General features: G+C 48.7%; 1 protein-coding gene across 1 annotated transcript in view; it reads right to left on the bottom strand.

Moving 5' to 3' along the window:
- Window positions 1–20,059, bottom strand: part of LOC135513372 (testican-2-like) — a 71,531-nt gene that overhangs the window by 26,643 nt on the left and 24,829 nt on the right. Inside the window, exons 4-9 of the mRNA XM_064936298.1 lie at window positions 16,366–16,486; window positions 15,109–15,217; window positions 8,487–8,601; window positions 3,542–3,664; window positions 1,599–1,690; window positions 1,159–1,285 (exon numbers count right to left, since the gene is read on the bottom strand). Of these exons, the coding sequence (XP_064792370.1) occupies window positions 1,159–1,285; window positions 1,599–1,690; window positions 3,542–3,664; window positions 8,487–8,601; window positions 15,109–15,217; window positions 16,366–16,486 (687 nt within the window). The remainder of the gene's footprint in view (window positions 1–1,158; window positions 1,286–1,598; window positions 1,691–3,541; window positions 3,665–8,486; window positions 8,602–15,108; window positions 15,218–16,365; window positions 16,487–20,059) is intronic.

The raw sequence follows: 20,059 nt of genomic DNA, 5'->3' as shown, positions 1-20,059 counted from the left end.
TCAGCCAGCCAGTCAGTCAGTCAGTCAGTCAGTAACTCACTCTCCCTCCAGAAGCAGAACCCTGGGTCAGTCAGTCAGTCAGCCAGTCAGCCAGTCAGCCAGTCAGTCAGCCAGTCAGTCAGTCAGTCAGTCAGTCAGTCAGTCAGTCAGTAACTCACTCTCCCTCCAGAAGCAGAACCCTGGGTCAGTCAGTCAGTCAGCCAGTCAGCCAGTCAGCCAGTCAGTCAGTCAGCCAGTCAGTCAGTCAGTCAGTCAGCCAGTCAGTCAGTCAGCCAGTCAGTCAGTCAGTCAGCCAGTCAGTCAGTCAGTCAGTCAGCCAGCCAGTCAGTCAGTAACTCACTCTCCCTCCAGAAGCAGAACCCTGGGTCAGCCAGTCAGTCAGCCAGTCAGTCAGTCAGTCAGTCAGTAACTCACTTTCCCTCCAGAAGCAGAACCCTGGGTCAGTCAGTCAGCCAGTCAGTCAGTCAGCCAGCCAGTCAGCCAGTCAGTCAGTCAGTCAGTCAGTCAGTCAGTCAGTCAGTCAGTAACTCACTCTCCCTCCAGAAGCAGAACCCTGGGTCAGCCAGTCAGCCAGTCAGTCAGCCAGTCAGTCAGTCAGCCAGTCAGTCAGTCAGCCAGCCAGTCAGTAACTCACTCTCCCTCCAGAAGCAGAACCCTGGGTCAGTCAGTCAGCCAGCCAGCCAGTCAGTCAGTCAGCCAGTCAGTCAGTCAGTCAGTCAGTCAGTCAGCCAGCCAGTCAGTCAGTCAGTAACTCACTTTCCCTCCAGAAGCAGAACCCTGGGTCAGTCAGCCAGTCAGCCAGTCAGTCAACCAGTCAGTCAGTCAGTCAGTCAGCCAGTCAGCCAGTCAGCCAGCCAGTCAGTCAGTCAGCCAGTCAGTCAGTCAGCCAGCCAGTCAGTAACTCACTCTCCCTCCAGAAGCAGAACCCTGGGTCAGTCAGTCAGCCAGTCAGCCAGCCAGTCAGCCAGTCAGTCAGCCAGTCAGTCAGTCAGCCAGTCAGTAACTCACTCTCCCTCCAGAAGCAGAACCCTGGGTCAGCCAGTCAGCCAGTCAGTCAGTCAGTCAGTCAGCCAGTCAGCCAGTCAGCCAGTCAGTCAGTCAGTCAGCCAGTCAGTCAGTCAGTCAGCCAGTCAGTCAGCCAGTCAGTCAGTAACTCACTCTCCCTCCAGAAGCAGAGGCACCACTCTGCGGTGGAGACCCTCCCATCCTTGTAGCCGTCACAGGAGTTGAAGAAGGGCCGGATGCACACCTCATACTTGTCCAGGTTGATAGCTGCCAACTCGGCCTGAATTAACATTTATTTCACATTTATTTGGTGTAACAATAACACATCACGTACTGTACATGTCAAACGAGATGAGCAATCTGATCCCAGACAGATAAACACCTGAAAGTATTCACATTTACATTTTACATTTAAGTCATTTAGCAGACGCTCTTATCCAGAGCGACTTACAAATTGGTGAATTCACCTTCTGACATCAGTGGAACAGCCACTTTACAATAGTGCATCTAAATCTACAATAGTGCATCTTTGTTTTCAAAGTGGTCCTCCGTGGTAAAACAAATGAAAGGATAATCAGACAAGGCAGCGTTACCTGGTCCAGATACAGATCAGTATTAGTATCCAGCTTAGAGAACATCCAGCCTATGGAATCCTTACAGCTGGCCACCAGGCTCTTGTCCAGGACTGAGGAGAGAAGACATACACAGAATTATTAAACATTGTATTTACTAGATGTCTTTTCAAAACACATCAAATCAAAAGTTGCAGGTCAAATCAAATCCCAGGTCAATGAAATTCAATCAAAACAAAAGACCAAGTGAAACTAAATGTGATTTTGTTTACGGAGCCCAGGACTCCCTGGAAAACAGTGGCAGGTGTTACTGAGTGGACTATCCTGGCTAAACACACACAAGGAAATGACTTGATTGTGAATGTGATTCACTTCACTTCTCCTCTTCCTGCCTACTGCCACATAAGGCACATTTTAAAAGAGGCCTTCACAGGGTGCCTGCTATCTCTAGACGGGAGGGCTGAGAATGACAGAGTGAATGTATGAATGTTTATGTGTTTATCCTTTATTATACTGGCCAGCGTCATAATCCATATTTCATCAACTTACAGTTCTTCGTTTCACCCTGATCCGTTATTCTTCAGTAGTTGTGTGACTGGGAGCTTTGTGATGTCATGTTGTTGTGATGTCATGTTGCTGTGATGTCATGTTGCTGTGATGTCACGTTGCTGTGATGTCATGTTGCTGTGATGTCATGTTGCTGTGATGTCATGTTGCTGTGATGTCATGTTGCTGTGATGTCATGTTGCTGTGCTGTCATGTTGCTGTGATGTCATGTTGCTGTGATGTCACGTTGCTGTGATGTCATGTTGTTGTGATGTCATGTTGTTGTGATGTCATGTTGTTGTGATGTCATGCTGCTGTGATGTCATGTTGCTGTGATGTCATGTTGTTGTGATGTCATGTTGTTGTGATGTCATGTTGCTGTGATGCCATGTTGCTGTGATGTCATGTTGCTGTGATGTCATGTTGCTGTGATGTCATGTTGCTGTGATGTCATGTTGTTGTGATGTCATGTTGTTGTGATGTCATGTTGTTGTGATGTCATGCTGCTGTGATGTCATGTTGTTGTGATGGCACGCTGTTCTCTCTCTGTTGCCTGTCTCTCCTCCCTCTACTATGTGGTGAGGCTTCAGCCTTCCTGGGTTCTGGGTCTGGGAGAACATCTGAGAGGGTGTCTCTGTGAGGAGGCCCTTCTGTATTGCCATCCGCACCATGATTTGTTTGTTATCTTCAGCTTGAGGGCCATGTAGGAAACCTATATTAAATCTCCCTTTACTTTTCGCATGCTACAACGTGGTCCTGAGTTTAATTCAATACGGTCTGTCTGTGACACTGATGACTTTCAAACACATTGCAACTCAGACAGGAATGTGCTAATTTGTGTATAGCTCTTTATTGGGTGAAGATTTCATTACGGGACTGTCATAACTGAGATGTCAGCTGTGAATCAGAGCATAAAGGAGTGTACTGGAAGAGAGGAGAGAGAGAGAGGGGAATGAGAGAGAGTGAGAAAGAATAGAGAGTAGAGAGAGCAGAGAGAGGAGAGGAGAGAGAGAGAATAGAGAGTAGAGAGCAGAGAGAGAGAGAGAGAGAGAGAGAATAGAGAGAGAGAGAATAGAGAGGAGAGAGAGAAAGAATAAAGAGTAGAGAGAGCAGAGCAGAGAGAGAGAGAGAGAGAGGGAATAGAGAGTAGAGAGAGCAGAGAGAGAAGAGAGAGAGAGAGAGAGAGAGAGAGAGAAGAGAGAGAATAGAGAGTGGAGAGAGCAGAAAGAGAGAAGAAAGAGAAAGAGAGAATAGAGAGTAGAGAGAGGAGAGAGAGAGAGAGAGAAGAGGAGAGAGAATAAAGAGTAGAGAGAGGAGAGAGAGAGAGAGAGAGAGAGGAGAGAGAGAGAGTAGAGGAGAGATAGATGGAGAAAGAGAGACAGAGGCGGTGCCAGCTCCAGGGACACAAACACACTCACCTGAGGCGGTGCCAGGTCCAGGCTTGCCTGAGTTGTTCTGCTTGGCGTTTCCATGGAGCAGTTGGAACCAGTCTCTGAGGCGGTCTCCAAGGTCTGCCAGGTCCTGCCCGGTACAGCTCTCTGCTGAGGGAAAGAAAGGGGAACCCTACAGTTCATAACATAACACACACACACACACATACACATATACACACACACACACACACACACACACACACACACACACACACACACACACACACACACACACACACACACACACACACACACACACACACACACACACACACACACACACACACACACACACACACACACACACACACACACACACACACACACACACACACACACACACACACACACACACACACACACACACACACACACTGAGCCTGGGGCTCACCTTCCATGAGGCAACCATCATCAACAGGTCTCACTGAGTCCACAACTACCATACAGTAGGACAGGTCTCACTGAGTCCACAACTACTATACAGTAGGACAGGTCTCACCGAGTCCACAACTACTATACAGTAGGACAGGTCTCACCGAGTCCACAACTACCATACAGTAGGACAGGACTCACCGAGTCCACAACTACTATACAGTAGGACAGGTCTCACCGAGTCCACAACTACTATACAGTAGGACAGGTCTCACCGAGTCCACAACTACTATACAGTAGGACAGGTCTCACTGAGTCCACAACTACTATACAGTAGGACAGGTCTCACCGAGTCCACAACTACTATACAGTAGGACAGGTCTCACCGAGTCCACAACTACCATACAGTAGGACAGGTCTCACCGAGTCCACAACTACCATACAGTAGGACAGATCTCACCGAGTCCACAACTACCATACAGTAGGACAGGTCTCACCGAGTCCACAACTACCATACAGTAGGACAGGTCTCACCGAGTCCACAACTACCATACAGTAGGACAGGACTCACCGAGTCCCCAACTACCATACAGTAGGACAGGTCTCACCGAGTCCACAACTACTATACAGTAGGACAGGTCTCACCGAGTCCACAACTACCATACAGTAGGACAAGTCTCACCGAGTCCACAACTACCATACAGTAGGACAGGTCTCACCGAGTCCAGCTAGCTAATGTAGACATCAACAACTTGCTGTACCAGTAGACACTGAGACGAACAACTGTTTGCATCTACTGGCATTTCCACACGACCAGGAGTCACGGACAATCAATGCTGTGTCTGGATATCGTGATATCTGCCCACTCTAAATAACCAACGGCATCATGACGGAAAGACCATTTCACTCACAGAGACTTTTCAATCAGACCACTACTAGCCTACCTGCTAACCCCAGTCTCTCAGATGGACTTGTTTTGATCTCAACGAGAGAGACAGCTGCTGTGTGATGAAGGGGGGTGAGGGAGGAAGAAGGTTTTCTCTCCCGTAGAATAACACATCATTAGGCCTCGGTCATATCCCATTACGAAACAGCTACGTTCAATTGGTGTTGTCATCCGTTGGCAGCTAGCGAACTCAGGCTGCTGTCTGACAAATAGCTAGAGACCTTGACACGCAGACGACACTGACCAAACAACACACACTGACAGAACAACACACACACTGACAGAACAACACACACTGACAGAACAACACACACACTGACAGAATAACACACACACTGACAGGACAACACACACACTGACCAAACAACACACACTGACAGAACCACACACACACTGACAGAACCACACACACTGACAGAACAACACACACACACTGACAGAATAACACACACACTGACAGGACAACACACACACTGACCAAACAACACACACTGACAGAACAACACACACACTGACAGAACCACACACACTGACAGAACAACACACACTGACAGAACAACACACACTGACAGAATAACACACACACTGACAGAACAACACACACTGACAGAACAACACACACTGACAGAACAACACACACACTGACAGGACAACACACACACTGACAGAACCACACACACTGACAGGACAACACACACTGACAGAACAACACACACTGACAGAATAACACACACACTGACAGAACAACACACACTGACAGAACAACACACACACTGACAGAACAACACACACACTGACAGGACAACACACACACACTGACAGGACAACACACACTGACAGAACAACACACACACTGACAGAACAACACACACTGACAGAATAACACACACACTGACAGAACAACACACACTGACAGAACAACACACACTGACAGAACAACACACTGACAGAACCACACACACACTGACAGGACAATACACACTGACAGAACAACACACACTGACAGAACAACACACACACTGACAGGACAATACACACTGACAGAACAACACACACTGACAGAACAACACACACTGACAGAACAACACACACTGACAGAACCACACACACACTGACAGGACAATACACACACTGACAGGATAACACACACTGACAGAACAACACACACTGACAGAACAGCACACACACTGACAGAACAACACACACACTGACAGAATAACACACACTGACAGAACAACACACACTGACAGGACAATACACACACTGACAGAATAACACACACTGACAGAACAGCACACACACTGACAGAACAACACACACTGACAGAACAGCACACACACTGACAGAACAACACACACTGACAGAACAGCACACACACTGACAGAACAACACACACTGACAGAACAGCACACACACTGACAGAACAACACACACTGACAGAATAACACACACACTGACCAAACAACACACACTGACAGAACAACACACACACTGACAGAACAACACACACTGACAGAATAACACACACACTGACAGAACAACACACACTGACAGAATAACACACACTGACAGAATAAGATACACTGACAGAACAACACACCCTGACAGAACAACACACACACACACACTGACAGAACAGCACACACTGACAGAACAACACACACTGACAGAACAACACACACTGACAGAACAACACACACTGACAGAACAACACACACTGACAGAACAACACACACTGACAGAACAACACACACTGACAGAACAACACACACTGACAGAACAACACACACTGACAGAACAACACACACTGACAGAACAACACACACTGACAGAACCACACACACACACACACAGACAGAACAACACACACACTGACAGAACAACACACACTGACAGAACCACACACACACACACACTGACAGAACAACACACACTGACAGAACAACACACACTGACAGAACAACACACACACTGACAAAACAACACACACTGACAGAACAACACACACACTGACAGAACAACACACACTGACAGAACAACACACACACACTGACAGGACAACACACACTGACAGAACCACACACACTGACAGGACAACACACACACTGACAGAACAACACACACTGACAGAACAACACACACACACTGACAGAACAACACACACACTGACAGAACAACACACACTGACAGAACAACACACACACACTGACAGGACAACACACACTGACAGAACAACACACACTGACAGAACAACACACACTGACAGAACAACACACACTGACAGAACAACACACACTGACAGAACAACACACACTGACAGAACAACACACACACTGACAGGACAACACACACTGACAGAACCACACACACTGACAGGACAACACACACACTGACAGAACAACACACACTGACAGAACAACACACACACACACTGACAGAACAACACACACACTGACAGAACAACACACACTGACAGAACAACACACACACACTGACAGAACAACACACACTGACAGAACAACACACACTGACAGAACAACACACACTGACAGAACCACACACACACACTGACAGAACAACACACACACTGACAGAACAACACACACTGACAGAACCACACACACACACACACTGACAGAACAACACACACTGACAGAACAACACACACTGACAGAACAACACACACACTGATAGAACAACACACACGAACAGAACAACACACACACTGACAGGACAACACACACTGACAGAACAACACACACACTGACAGAACAACACACACTGACAGAACAACACACACACACTGACAGGACAACACACACTGACAGAACAACACACACACACTGACAGGACAACACACACTGACAGAACACACACCCTGACAGAACAACACACACTGACAGAACAACACACACTGACAGAACAACACACACTGACAGAACAACACACACTGACAGAACAACACACACACTGACAGAACAACACACACTGACAGAACAGCACACACACTGACAGAACAACACACACACTGACAGAACAACACACACACTGACAGAACAACACACACTGACAGAACAACACACACTGACAGAACAACACAGACACTGACAGAACAACACACACTGACAGAACAACACACCCTGACAGAACAGCACACACACTGACAGAACAACACACACACACTGACAGGACAACACACACTGACAGAACAACACACAATGACAGAACACACACCCTGACAGAACAACACACACTGACAGAACAACACACACTGACAGAACAACACACCCTGACAGAACAACACACACACTGACAGAACAACACACCCTGACAGAACAACACACACACACTGACAGAACAGCTGTTAGGTAGCAGGATACCCACTGCTGTGACTGTATGTAAGTAGAGAGGAGCTACTTTGTGTGTGTGTGTGAGTGTGCGTGCGTGTGTGTGAGTGTGTGTGTGTGTGTGTGCGTGCGTGTGAGTTTGTGTGAGTGTGTGTGCGTGAGTGAACAACACACACTGACAGAACAACACACACACTGACAGTACAACACACACACTGTGTGAACAACACACAGTGTGTGTGTGTGTGTGTGTGTGTGTACTTGCCGTGTTTGTCCTCGGTCTCTGTGATGGGGGTGGCAGCGGTGGCACAGGGGCACATGCCCTGGCATTTCACACTCAGATCCTTCCCTGTTAAACAGCCCTGCTGCTCCAACTTACACTGGAGAAGAGAGAGAGAGGAGAGGAGAGAGGGAGAGGAGAGGGAGAGAGGAGAGGGAGAGATAGAGAAGGGGGTGTGTGAGTGTGGAGAGAAAGAGTGTGAGATAGAAGGGGGAGAGAGTGAGAGTGAAAGAGAGAGAGAGAGAGAGAGAGAGAGATAGAAGGGGGAGAGAGGAGAGAAAGAGAGAGAGAGATAGAAGGGGGTGAGAGGTGTGAGAAAGAGAGAGAGAGAGAGTGATGGGGGTGGGGGGGCACAGGGGCAGAGAAAGAGAGAGATAGAAGGGGGGAGAGAGGAGAGAAAGAGAGAGAGAGAGAGAGAGAGAGAGAATGGGGGAGAGAAAGAGAGAGAGAGATAGAAGGGTTGAGAGAGGAGAGAAAGAGAGAGAGCGAGATAAGAGGAGAGAAAGAGAGAGAGAGATAGAAGGGGGGGAGAGAGGAGAGAAAGAGAGAGAGAGAGAGATAGAAGGGGGGAGAGAGGAGAGAAAGAGAGAGAGAGATAGAAGGGGGGAGAGGAGAGAAAGAGAGAGAGAGAGAGAGAGAGAGAGAGATAGAAGGGGGGAGAGAGGAGAGAAAGAGAGAGATAGAAGGGGGAGAGAGGAGAGAAAGAGAGAGAGAGAGAGAGAGAGAATGGGGGAGAGAAAGAGAGAGAGAGATAGAAGGGTTGAGAGAGGAGAGAAAGAGAGAGAGAGAGATAGAAAGGGGGAGAGAGGAGAGAAAGGGAGAGAGGATAAAGCAAGAGAGAGAGATTACACTGCAGTTCACCAACAGTACAAATCTACACACCAACTGCATTAGTGAGGTCGGGGGCACTGATGTTGGTTGCATGGTCCACAGTCGGTGTTCCAACTCATCCCAAAGGTGTTCGATGGGGTTGAGGTCAGGACTCTGTGTTGGAACTATGCATTCGGGCAGGTAGCGTTCTCCTGGCATCCGTCAAACCCAGATTCATCTGTTTGGACTGCCAGATGGTGAAGCGTGATTCATCACTCCAGAGAACGCATTTCCACTGCGTTCTCTGGAGTCCAATGGCGGTGAGCTTTACACCACTCCAGCCAACACTTGGCATTGAGCATGGTGATCATAGGCTTGTGTGCAGCTACTCGGCCACGGAAACCCATTTCATGAAGCTACCAACGAACAGTTCTTGTGCTGACGTTGCTTCCAGAGGCAGTTTGGAACTCGGTAGTGATTGTTGCAACCGAGGACAGACCCTTTTTACACACTACAGCACTCGGTGGTCCCGTTCTGTGAGCTTGTGTGGCCTACCACTTTGCGGCTGAGCCGTTGTTGCTCCTAGATGTTTCACCTTCACAATAACAGCACTTACAGTTGACTAGGGCAGCTCTAGCAGGGCAGAAATTTGAAGAACTGACTTGTAAAGGTGGCGTCCTATGATGATGCCACATTGAAAGTCACTGAGCACTTCAGTAAGGCAATTCTACTGCCAATGTTTGTCTATGGAGATTGCATGGCTGCATGCTCAATTTTATACACCTGTCAGCAATGGGTGTGGCTGAAATAGCTAATTTGAAGGGGTGTCCACATACTTTGCATTTATTGTATATATTAATCTCGCATGAACACACACACACACACACACACACAGGAACACACACGCACACAGTAACACACACACACAGGAACACACACACACACAGTAACACACACACACACACAGCTTAATGTGTATTTACAACAATAGCACTATTGTTTTTCACCTGCAGCAGAGAGAGAGAGAGAAAGAGAGAGTAGAAAGCCCTTTGAATTGAATTGAGTAGAGAGAGAAAGAGAGAGATAGGGAGAGATAGGGAGAGAGAAATGGGGAAAGAGTGTAGGGAGAGAAAGAGAGTAGAGAGGAGAGAGTAGAGAGAGAGAGTAGAGAGAGAGAGAGTAGAGAGGAGAGAGAGAGTATAGAGGAGAGAGTAGAGAGAGAGAGGAGAGTAGAGAGGAGAGAGTAGAGAGAGAGTAGAGAGTAGAGAGGAGAGAGTAGAGAGAGAGGAGAGAGTAGAGAGAGAAAGGAGAGTAGAGAGGAGAGAGTAGAGAGAGAGTAGAGAGTAGAGAGTAGAGAGAGAGAGAGAGAGAGAGAGAGAGAGTAGAGAGGAGAGAGAGAGAGAGAGAGTATAGAGGAGAGAGTAGAGAGAGAGAGGAGAGTAGAGAGGAGAGAGTAGAGAGAGAGTAGAGAGTAGGGGGAGAGGGGAGAGAGTAGAGAGGAGAGAGAGAGTAGAGAGGAGAGAGAGTAGAGAGAGAGAGAGAGAGGAGAGAGAGAGTAGAGAGTAGAGAGAGAGAGGAGAGTAGAGAGGAGAGAGTAGAGAGAGAGTAGAGAGTAGAGAGTAGAGAGAGAGAGGAGAGAGTAGAGAGGAAAGAGAGTAGAGAGTAGAGAGAGTAGAGAGAGAGAGTAGAGAGGAGAGAGAGAGAGAGTAGAGAGGAGAGAGAGAGTATAGAGGAGAGAGTAGAGAGAGAGAGGAGAGTAGAGAGGAGAGAGTAGAGAGTAGAGAGTAGAGAGAGAGAGAGAGATAGGGGGAGAGAAATAGGGAGAGAAAGAGAGTAGAGAGGAGAGAGTAGAGAGAGAGAGTAGAGAGGAGAGAGAGAGAGAGAGAGGAGAGAGAGAGTAGAGAGGAGAGAGTAGAGAGAGAGAGAGAGAGTAGAGAGGAGAGAGTAGAGAGAGAGTAGAGAGTAGAGAGTAGAGAGAGAGAGGAGAGAGTAGAGAGGAGAGAGAGTAGAGAGAGTAGAGAGAGAGAGTAGAGAGGAGAGAGAGAGAGAGTAGAGAGGAGAGAGAGAGTATAGAGGAGAGAGTAGAGAGAGAGAGGAGAGAGTAGAGAGAGAGAGAGAGATAGGGGGAGAGACATAGGGAGAGAAAGAGAGTAGAGAGGAGAGAGTAGAGAGAGAGAGTAGAGAGGAGAGAGAGAGAGAGTAGAGAGGAGAGAGAGAGAGGAGAGAGTAGAGAGAGAGATAGGGGGAGAGAAATAGGGAGAGAAAGAGAGTAGAGAGAGAGAGTAGAGAGAGAGAGAGAGAGAGAGAGAGAGAGAGAGAGGAGAGAGAGAGAGAGAGAGAGAGAGAGAGAGAGAGAGGAGAGAGAGAGAGAGAGAGAGAGAGAGAGAGTATAGAGGAGAGAGAGAGAGGGGGAGAGAAATAGGGAGAGAAAGAGAGTAGAGAGGAGAGAGTAGAGAGAGAGAGAGAGTAGAGAGGAGAGAGTAGAGAGAGAGTAGAGAGGAGAGAGAGAGGAGAGTAGAGAGGAGAGAGAGTAGAGAGAGTAGAGAGGAGAGAGAGTAGAGAGAAATAGGGAGAGAAAGTAGAGAGAGAGAGAGAGAGGAGAGAGAGAGAGTAGAGAGGAGAGAGAGAGTATAGAGGAGAGAGTAGAGAGAGAGAGAGAGTAGAGAGGAGAGAGGAGAGAGAGAGAGAGAGAGTAGAGAGTAGAGAGGAGAGAGTAGAGAGAGAGGAGAGAGTAGAGAGAGAAAGGAGAGTAGAGAGGAGAGAGAGAGAGAGAGAGTAGAGAGTAGAGAGTAGAGAGGAGAGAGAGAGAGAGAGGAGAGAGAGTAGGGGGAGAGAAATAGAGGAGAGAGTAGAGAGAGAGAGAGAGAGGAGAGAGAGAGAGAGAGTAGAGAGGAGAGAGAGAGTATAGGAGAGAGAGAGAGGAGGAGAGAGTAGAGAGAGAGAGAGTAGAGAGTAGAGAGGAGAGGAGAGAGAGAGAGAGGAGAGAAATAGAGAGAAAGAGAGTAGAGAGTAGAGAGAGAGAGGAGAGAGTAGAGAGGAGAGAGAGTAGAGAGTAGAGAGAGAGAGGAGAGAGTAGAGAGTAGAGAGAGAGAGAGAAGAGAGTAGAGAGAGAGAGAGAAGCGGTGCCAGGTCCAGGCACACACACACACACACACACACACACACACACACACACACACACACACACACACACACACACCTGAGGCAGTACCATGTCCAGGCACACACACACACCTGAGGCAGTACCAGGTCCAGGCACACACACACCTGAGGCGGTGCCAGGTCCAGGCTTGCCTGAGTTGAGCAGGGTAAGCTTGAATGCCGATAAAATATATATGGGGGTGACCGCAGAAAAACAGATTGCTCATTCAAATGACAGAGGAGGGACAGAGGCAGGAGAGAGGAGAGAGAAGCTGGAGAGAGAAAAATAGAGAAGAGAGGATAGAGAAGCTGGAGAGAGAAAAATAGAGAGGAGAGAGTGAAAGATAGAGAAAATTAGGAGGATGGAGAGAGGAGGGAGACAGGCAGGAGAAAGGAGGAGGGGGAGGGAAAGAGAGCGAGAGAGGAGGGAGAGGGGAGAGAAAAAGTAAGGATAGAGGAGGGAGAGAGAGAGCGAGACAGAGAGAGAGAGAGGAGGGAAAGAGGATGGAGAGAGGAAAGAGAGACGAGGGAGAGAGGGAGAGATGAGGGAGAAGGGGCTGAGTGAGCAGCCGTTCTCATCAAGGTCAGAATTAAAAACGACATAAATCAATAAAGGGGGAAAGTAGTGGGCAGTGCTACGGTGCTACGGGGCTATGATGCTACGGTGCTACGATGCTACGGTGCTACGATGCTACGATGCTACGGTGCTAAGATGCCACGGTGCTACGATGCTACGGTGCTACGATGCTATGGTGCTACGATGCTACGGTGCTACGATGCTACAGTGCTATGATGCTACGGTGCTACGATGCCACGGTGCTACGATGCTACGGTGCTACGATGCTATGGTGCTACGGTGCTACGATGCTACAGTGCTATGATGCTACAGTGCTATGGCGCTACGATGTTAAGGTGCTACGATGCTACGGTGCTACGGTGCTACGCTGTTCAAACCTGAGACAAACATTCATCACACGCATGCATTGCATTCATCCTGACCTGCGTCCTAAATGGCCCCTTATGGGCCCTGGTCAAAAGTAGTGCACTATAAAGGGAATAGGGTTCTATAGGGCTCTGGTCAAAAGTAGTGCACTATAAAGGGAATAGGGTTCTATAGGGCTCTGGGCTAAAGTAGTGCACTATTTAGGGAATAGGGTGCCATTTGGGATGAACACCCGGCATTTGCATTCATCCAGCGGTACAGTGCACTTGTCCTCTTGCTACCAGGGTGGAACCAGATATACAGGGAGAGACGAGAGATATACAGGGAGAGACGAGAGATATACAGGGAGAGACGAGAGAGATATACAGGGAGAGACGAGAGATATACAGGGAGAGACGAGAGAGATATACAGGGAGAACACCCGAGAGATGTACAGGGAGAGATGAGAGATATACAGGGAGAGAGATATACAGGGAGAGACGAGAGATATACAGGGAGAGACGAGAGATATACAGGGAGAGACGAGAGAGATATACAGGGAGAGACGAGAGATATACAGGGAGAGACGAGAGAGATATACAGGGAGAGACGAGAGAGATATACAGGGAGAGACGAGAGATATACAGGGAGAGACGAGAGATATATACAGGGAGAGACGAGAGATATACAGGGAGAGACGAGAGAGATACAGGGAGAGACGAGAGAGATATACAGGGAGAGACGAGAGAGGGGCGGAGAGAGAGAGGGGGGGAGAGAGGGAGAATGAATTGACAGAGAGAGGAGAGAGAGAGAGAGATAGGGGAGACGAGAGAGAGGCAGAGAGAGAGAGGGGGAGAGAGGGAGATACATTGAGAGAGAGAGAGATATACAGGGAGGAGAGAGATAGGGAGAGACGAGAGAGATATACAGGGAGAGAGAGAGATAGACAGGGAGAATTGAATTGAGAGATAGACAGGGAGAGAGGGGAGAGATATAGGGGAGATGACAGAGAGGGGGGAGAGAGGGGGGGAGAGAGGGAGAATTTAATTGAGAGAGGAGGATAGAGGGGGGGAGAGAGGGAGAATTGAATTGAGAGAGAGGGGGGCAGAGAGAGGGGAGACGAGAGAGGGGAGACGAGAGAGAGGGAGAATTGAATTGAGAGAGAGAGGAGAGAGAGAGGGGGAGAGAGAGGGGAGAGGAGAGAGAGGCGGAGAGAGAGAGGGAGAGAAAGAGGGGGGGAGAGGGAGAATTTAATTGAGAGAGGAGGATGAGAAAGAGAGAGGTGGAGAGAGAGGAGGAGAGAGAGGGTGGGAGAGAGAGAGGGGGTGGGAGAGAGGAGGAGAGAGAGGGTGGGAGAGAGAGAGGGGTGGGAGAGAGGAGGGAGAGGGTGGGAGAGAGAGAGGGGGAGAGAGGGGGTGGGAGAGAGGGGAGATGAGAGAGGGGGGAGAGAGAGAGGGGGAGGGAGAGAGGGGGAGAGAGAATTTGGGAGAGAGAGAGGGGGAGGGAGAGAGGAGGAGAGAGAGGGGGTGGGAGAGAGAGAGGGGGTGGGAGAGAGAGAGGGGGTGGGAGAGAGGAGGAGAGAGAGGGTGGGAGAGAGAGAGGGGGTGGGAGAGAGGAGGAGAGAGAGGGTGGGAGAGAGAGAGGGGGTGGGAGAGAGGAGGAGAGAGAGGGGGTGGGAGAGAGGGGGACAGGGAGTAATAATTAAATTGAGAGAAGGAGGAGGTATGTTAGTACCTGAGAGGCGTAGTTGTGTTTATCCGTACCACACACAGGGGAGGCAGCGGCCACAGGGCAGGGCTTACAGGTGTTCTCATGAGGCATTAGCTCTACAGGCTGTCTGCTTCTACAGAGGAAAAATGGAGATGAGTTAACAGACATATCTATAATAACTCCTGTAATACAACTTCTAAACAATCACAAAGGGATGACATAAGATACCATTTTTTTTTAACTACGTCAACTTGACTCTGCTTGGCTTGCTCATCTTCTTACTTAGTGAGCAGCATATCCACTTCCAAAAACAAACCCCAATAGCTTCCTGTACTCTACATTAGCATTAGCAGTAGCAGTAACATTCGCAGTAGCATTAGCAGTAGCATTGGCAGTAGCATTGGCAGTAGCATTAGCAGTAGCATTAGCAGTAGCATTCGCAGTAGCATTAGCAGTAGCATTAGCAGTAACATTCGCAGTAGCATTAGCAGTAGCATTGGCAGTAGCATTAGCAGTAGCATTAGCATTAGCAGGGCCTCTTACTTAATGATGCTGAGCAGGGTTAGCAGTTAACATGGCTGTGTTGGTGCTTATACTCTACCTGCTTATTGTGTGTGTATGTGTGTGTGTGTGTGTGTGTGTGTGTGTGTGTGTGTTTGTGTGTGTGTGTGCGTGTGTTTGTGTGTGTGTGTGTGTGTGTGTGTGTCTGATGCACAACAAAACAATACGAGGGAAGTGTCACGTTTAGTTTGACTACACTTTTATGCCTCTATCCCAAATGGAAAACCTACTCCCTACAAAGTGCACTACTTTTGAGGAGAACCCTATGGTCAATAGTAGTGCACTATAAAGGAACTGCAGGATGCTGTTTGGGATGCAAGCCTATACCTTTTTAATTAATCATAGCACAGCAGGAATGTTCTAGTCGAAATGACATCATTCTGGGCTTACAGACGTACAGCACGTTGGCACGACGACAGCGATGTAATCAATAGCGCTGCTGTTCAGAAGACATGCTGACAGACGCCTGCTGTCAACGATAACACCGCGGAATAAGCTCCCCTGGTGAGCACAGTTTTCCCTCCAGGACCAATGATATGCAGACCCTGCCCCCCCCTCTCTGAGTCTCTGAGTGATTGATTGATTGGTTGAACACCCACCTGTGCTCCAGCTTCTTCCGGTTGACATTGACATACGTTGCTCTCTGGTAACCCTGGGTAACCCCCCCCCTCTCTCTCTGAGTCTCTGAGTGATTGATTCACTGATTGGTTGAACACCCACCTGTGCTCCAGCTTCTTCCGGTTGACATTGACACACATTGCTCTCTGGTAACCCTGGGCAACACAGATCTTGTGGCGGCTACACTTCACCTTCTGGCACGGATCCTTGGTGGTGTCCACAGCTGGAGGAGGAGGAGGAGGTGGAGGAGGGGGAGGTGGAGGAGGAGGAGGAGGTGGAGGAGGTGGAGGAGGAGGAGGTGGAGGAGGAGGTGGAGGGGAGGTGGAGGAGGAGGAGGAGGTGGAGGAGGTGGTGGTGGAGGAGGTGGAGGAGGAGGAGGGGGAGGTGGAGGAGGGGGAGGTGGAGGTGGAGGAGGAGGAGGAGGAGGAGGGGGAGGTGGAGGAGGAGGTGGTGGAGGAGGGGGAGGTGGAGGAGGAGGTGGAGGAGGAGGTGGAGGAGGTGGAGGTGGAGGAGGTGGAGGTGGTGGTGGAGGAGGAGGTGGAGGAGGTGGAGGAGGGGGAGGTGGAGGAGGTGGAGGTAGAGGAGGAGGTGGAGGAGGTGGAGGAGGAGGTGGAGGAGGAGGAGGGGGAGGTGGAGTAGGTGGAGGAGGTGGAGGTAGAGGAGGAAGAGGTGGAGGAGGAGGAGGAGGAGGAGGAGGAGGGGGAGGTGGAGTAGGTGGAGGAGGTGGAGGTAGAGGAGGAAGAGATAAAAAAAAAAAATGAAGAAGAAGAAGAAGGAAATCAAAGTTCATATTCTGATCATATAAATTATTTTGTAGATGTTTAACCCCAGAGAAACACAGATACTGCAGATCTCCAGTTTTAGGAGTTAAGGGCCTTGTTCAAGGGCACAACGGCTGGAGACAATAGCAGGTATGATACATAGCAGGTATGACACATAGCAGGTATGATACATAGCAGGTATGATACACAGCAGGTATGACACATAGCAGGTATGATACATAGCAGGTATGATACATAGCAGGTAATATACATTGCAGGTATGATACACAGCAGGTATGATACACAGCAGGTATGACACATAGCAGGTATGATACATAGCAGGTATGACACACAGCAGGTATGATACATAGCAGGTATGATACACAGCAGGTATGACACACAGCAGGTATGATACATAGCAGGTATGACACACAGCAGGTATGACACACAGCAGGTATGATACATAGCAGGTATGATACACAGCAGGTATGACACATAGCAGGTATGATACATAGCAGGTATGATACATAGCAGGTATGATACACAGCAGGTATGACACATAGCAGATATGATACATAGCAGGTATGATACATAGCAGGTAATATACATAGCAGGTATGACACACAGCAGGTATGACACACAGCAGGTATGATACATAGCAGGTATGATACACAGCAGGTATGACACACAGCAGGTATGATACATAGCAGGTATGACACACAGCAGGTATGACACACAGCAGGTATGACACACAGCAGGTATGATACAAAGCAGGTATGATACACAGCAGGTATGATACATAGCAGGTATGATACACAGCAGGTATGACACACAGCAGGTATGATACATAGCAGGTATGATACATAGCAGGTATGATACACAGCAGGTATGATACACAGCAGGTATGATACACAGCAGGTATGACACACAGCAGGTATGATACACAGCAGGTATGACACACAGCAGGTATGATACACAGCAGGTATGATACATAGCAGGTATGATACAGAGCAGGTATGATACACAGCAGCTAATATACATAGCAGGTATGATACATAGCAGGTATGACACACAGCAGGTATGATACACAGCAGGTATGACACACAGCAGGTATGATACAGAGCAGGTATGATACACAGCAGCTAATATACATAGCAGGTATGATACATAGCAGGTATGACACACAGCAGGTATGATACACAGCAGGTATGACACACAGCAGGTATGATACATAGCAGGTATGATACATAGCAGGTATGATACACAGCAGGTATGATACAGAGCAGGTATGATACACAGCAGGTAATATACATAGCAGGTATGATACACAGCAGGTAATATACGTAGCAGGTATAATACAGCAGGTATGACACAGCAGGTAATATACGTAGCAGGTAGGATACAGCAGGTATGATACATAGCAGGTATGATACAGAGCAGGTATGATACACAGCAGGTATGATACACAGCAGGTATGACACAGCAGGTAATATACGTAGCAGGTATGATACAGCAGGAATGACACAGCAGGTAATATACATAGCAGGTATGATACATAGCAGGTAATATACGTAGCAGGTATGATACCCATCAGGTATGATACATAGCAGGTAATATACATGGCAGGTATGATACAGGTACATTGAGATTCAGACATGTGGGTGCACAAGTCATCAATCAAATACTGCATATAAACTATGCAACACTCACTACCCAGTTCCAAACTGCCCCGGGAAGCAACATTAGCACAATAACTGTTCATCGGTAGCTTCAGGAAATGGGTTTCATGGCCGAGCAGCCGCACACAAGCCTAAGATCACCTTGTACAATGCCAAGCGTCAGCTGGAGGGGTGTAAAGCTCGCCACCATTGGGCTCTGGAGCAGTGGAAACGCGTTCTCTGGAGTGATTAATTACGCTTCACCATCTGGCAAACCGACGGAGAAATCTGGGTTTAGCGAATGCCAGGAGAACGCTATCTGCCCCAATGCATAGTGCCAACTGTAAAGTGTGGTGGAGTAGGAATAATGGTCTGGGGCTGTTTTTCAGGGTTCGGGCCCCTTAGTTCCAGTGAACAGTTTGAGGAAGGCCCCTCTCCTGTTTCAGCATGACAATGCCCCCGTGCACAAAGCAAGGTCCATACAGAAATTGATTGCTGAGATCGATGTGGAGGAACTTGACTGACCTGCACAGAGCCCTGACCTCAACCCCATTCAACACCTTTGGGATGAATTGGAAAGCCGACTGCGAGCCAGGCCTAATCACCCAACATCAGTTTCCCCGACCTCACTAATGCTCTTGAGCAGCAATGTTCCAACATCTAGTGGAAAGCCTTCCCAGAAGAGTGGAGGCTGTTATAGCAGCAAAGGGGGGACCAACTCCATATTAATGCCCATGATTTTGGAATGAGAGGTTCGATGAGCTAAACGACTACCGCCCCGTAGCACTCACTTCCGTCATCATGAAGTGCTTTGAGAGACCATATCACCTCCACCCTACCTGACACCCTAGACCGACTCCAATTTGCTTACCGCCCAAATAGGTCCACAGACGATGCAATCTCAACCACACTGCACACTGCCCTAACCCATCTGCACAAGAGGAATACCTATGTGAGAATGCTGTTCATTGACTACAGCTCGGCATTTAACACCATAGTACCCTCCAAGCTCGTCATCATGCTCGAGACCCTGGGTCTCGACCCCGCCCTGTGCAACTGGGTACTGGACTTCCTGACGGGCTGCCCCCAGGTGGTGAGGGTAGGCAACAACATCTCCACCCCGCTGATCCTCAACACTGGGGCCCCACAAGGGTGCGTTCTGAGCCCTCTCCTGTACTCCCTGTCCACCCACGACTGCGTGGCCACGCACGCCTCCAACTCAATCATCAAGTTTGCGGAAGACATAACAGTGGTAGGCTTGATTGCCAACAACGACAAGACGGCCTACAGGGAGGAGGTGATTGCCCTCGGAGTGTGGTGTCAGGAAAATAACCTCACACTCAACGTCAACAAAACTAAGGAGATGATTGTGGACTT

Source organism: Oncorhynchus masou, chromosome 24, assembly GCF_036934945.1.
Source record: "Oncorhynchus masou masou isolate Uvic2021 chromosome 24, UVic_Omas_1.1, whole genome shotgun sequence".
NCBI classification, from domain to species: domain Eukaryota; kingdom Metazoa; phylum Chordata; class Actinopteri; order Salmoniformes; family Salmonidae; genus Oncorhynchus; species Oncorhynchus masou.
The sequence above is the reverse complement of the archived record's forward strand: the minus strand, read 5'-3'. Positions and strand labels throughout refer to the sequence as shown.